Source organism: Fulmarus glacialis, unplaced genomic scaffold (genome assembly GCF_000690835.1).
Source record: "Fulmarus glacialis isolate BGI_N327 unplaced genomic scaffold, ASM69083v1 scaffold19231, whole genome shotgun sequence".
NCBI classification, from domain to species: Eukaryota; Metazoa; Chordata; class Aves; order Procellariiformes; family Procellariidae; genus Fulmarus; species Fulmarus glacialis.
This window is the reverse complement of record NW_009191098.1, coordinates 1,137-2,870: the sequence shown is the minus strand read 5'-3', so window position 1 is coordinate 2,870 and position 1,734 is coordinate 1,137. Positions and strand designations below refer to the sequence as shown.

The following is a 1,734-nucleotide window of genomic DNA, read 5'->3' as shown; positions in this document are numbered from 1 at the left end:
GATGTGGTAGCAGCTCCAGGGGAGCTGGGGGAGGCAGCGGGACACGGCCTGGAGAGCAGCAACATGCTGCCGACAGCTCTGGCCCGTGAAAGGCGCCACCAGCCCAGCACCGTCACCCCCAGATCCCTGTCCCCCGCCCTGGGAGTGGCCGCTGTGGTGGCGAAACGTTCCCCGTGGGCAGGCACCTTGCAAAACACCCCAGCATCCCGGCGGGGAGAGCCGTGCCCGTGCCAGCTACGAGAGACAGGCCAGGGCCACCACTATCACCCTGGGGAGAGGCAGGGATGTCCCGGGGGAGACAAGGAGGACCAGGGGTCCTCCCTTCCCAAAGCCACAAGCCGGGTGAGGTCCTTCCTCGGCCAGCCGTGGCGTGTGGGGCCAGAGGTGCAGGCAGCAGGGCTTTTCGGTGCAAAAAAGGTTTCTCTCTTTCCAGAGACGGATCTATTTCCACATCAGGAGCAGGGAGCTGGAGCTCTACCTCTCCGTTCCCGACGACGTGGAGGACATGAAAGCAGGACGTGTGGTGGTCTCCAGCCTCAGCGAACAGAGCAGCTCCGTCTGGTACTATGAGGACGGGCTGATCAAAAACCAGGTCAGGGCTCATGTGTGACAGCCAGCGCCGCAGAGGGGACCAGGGGAGCCCCTGGCAGGACTCCTGCTAGGGTACTCCCCACCCCACAGCGATCTTTTAGGGTTTGTAACAGCTTCTCCCAGCATCTGACCTCAGCCTTCTCCCTAAAGATGAGTTGATTCTCTCCTCCTCAAGTCTCCTCTGGAGACATGAAGGCATGTCTGCCTCCCCTGAGGGGTTTTCATCACCCTAATCATCCTCACCTCTCACTGAGAGGTTTTCCATGAAACACTCCAGAACAAGCTGCATTTACAGGGAAACCCCTCCGAGCTCCAAGCCTTTGCGCCGGGCAGAGGCGACGGAGATGAGCGGGCTGACCTGGCCACTTCCGCTCCTTGCAGGTGGCCCCCAACATGAGCCTGCAGGTCATCGGGCCAGCCGGGAAGGGTGCCAAGGCCGTGCTGTGGTCCGAGACCCGGATGCCGCGTCAGACCTGGAGCATCGATTCTCAGGGACGGATCCACAGCCAAATGTTCGAGGACATGATTCTCGATATAAAGGGTGAGGCTTCAGTGCCGGCACAGGGGCTGCTTTCCCAGGGACCCCCAAAAACGGGGTGTTTGGCCATGAGATGGGGCACCCACCCCTTCACCGCCATCAGGAGTGCGGTCTGCCCTCCTGAAACCCTCCCCTTGCTCCGCAGGTGGCCGGTCCTATGACCGGGACCATGCCATCATTTGGGACGTGGCTGAGGAAAGACCCACGCAGATCTGGGACATACAGGTGCTATGAGGGGGCGGCGTGTGGCCCTCTTGCCCAGAAGTGCCACGGGGCAGGACGGAGACACCCTGCCAGCATCCCCGCACCGGGGTGGGAGGCCTCCTACCCCACGCACACTGCACCCCAAACACCCCTCTGCCCCGGCTGCTGGCGTGAAGGATGCCCTCCATCACGAGGGGGAACCACCCCACCTCCCTCCTGGGGAGCCCCATACGTGGCTCACAAAGGACCCCACAGACATGACCAGCGCGGGACCCTCCGGAGAGCAGCAGAGCCCCTTCCCCACCACCTTTCCCCTCTGAACTGTATTTATGTACGTGTGTAAGATACGGCCCCCCTCGTCTGGGCCAGCTCTGCCTGGGTGGTTGGTGTCTTTGTCCTTG

The 1,734-nt window shown here is 62.3% G+C and overlaps 1 protein-coding gene across 1 annotated transcript in view; it reads left to right on the top strand.

Annotated features, from left to right (window-relative positions):
* The window catches only part of AIM1L (absent in melanoma 1-like), a gene marked incomplete at its 3' end in the record, with an annotated part of 2,205 nt that extends 851 nt beyond the window's left edge, over positions 1 to 1,354 (top strand). The window contains exons 4-6 of the mRNA XM_009586567.1: positions 434 to 592; positions 973 to 1,132; positions 1,275 to 1,354. Coding sequence (XP_009584862.1) covers positions 434 to 592; positions 973 to 1,132; positions 1,275 to 1,354 — 399 coding nt within the window. The remainder of the gene's footprint in view (positions 1 to 433; positions 593 to 972; positions 1,133 to 1,274) is intronic.
* Between the last annotated feature and the right edge of the window lie 380 nt (positions 1,355 to 1,734).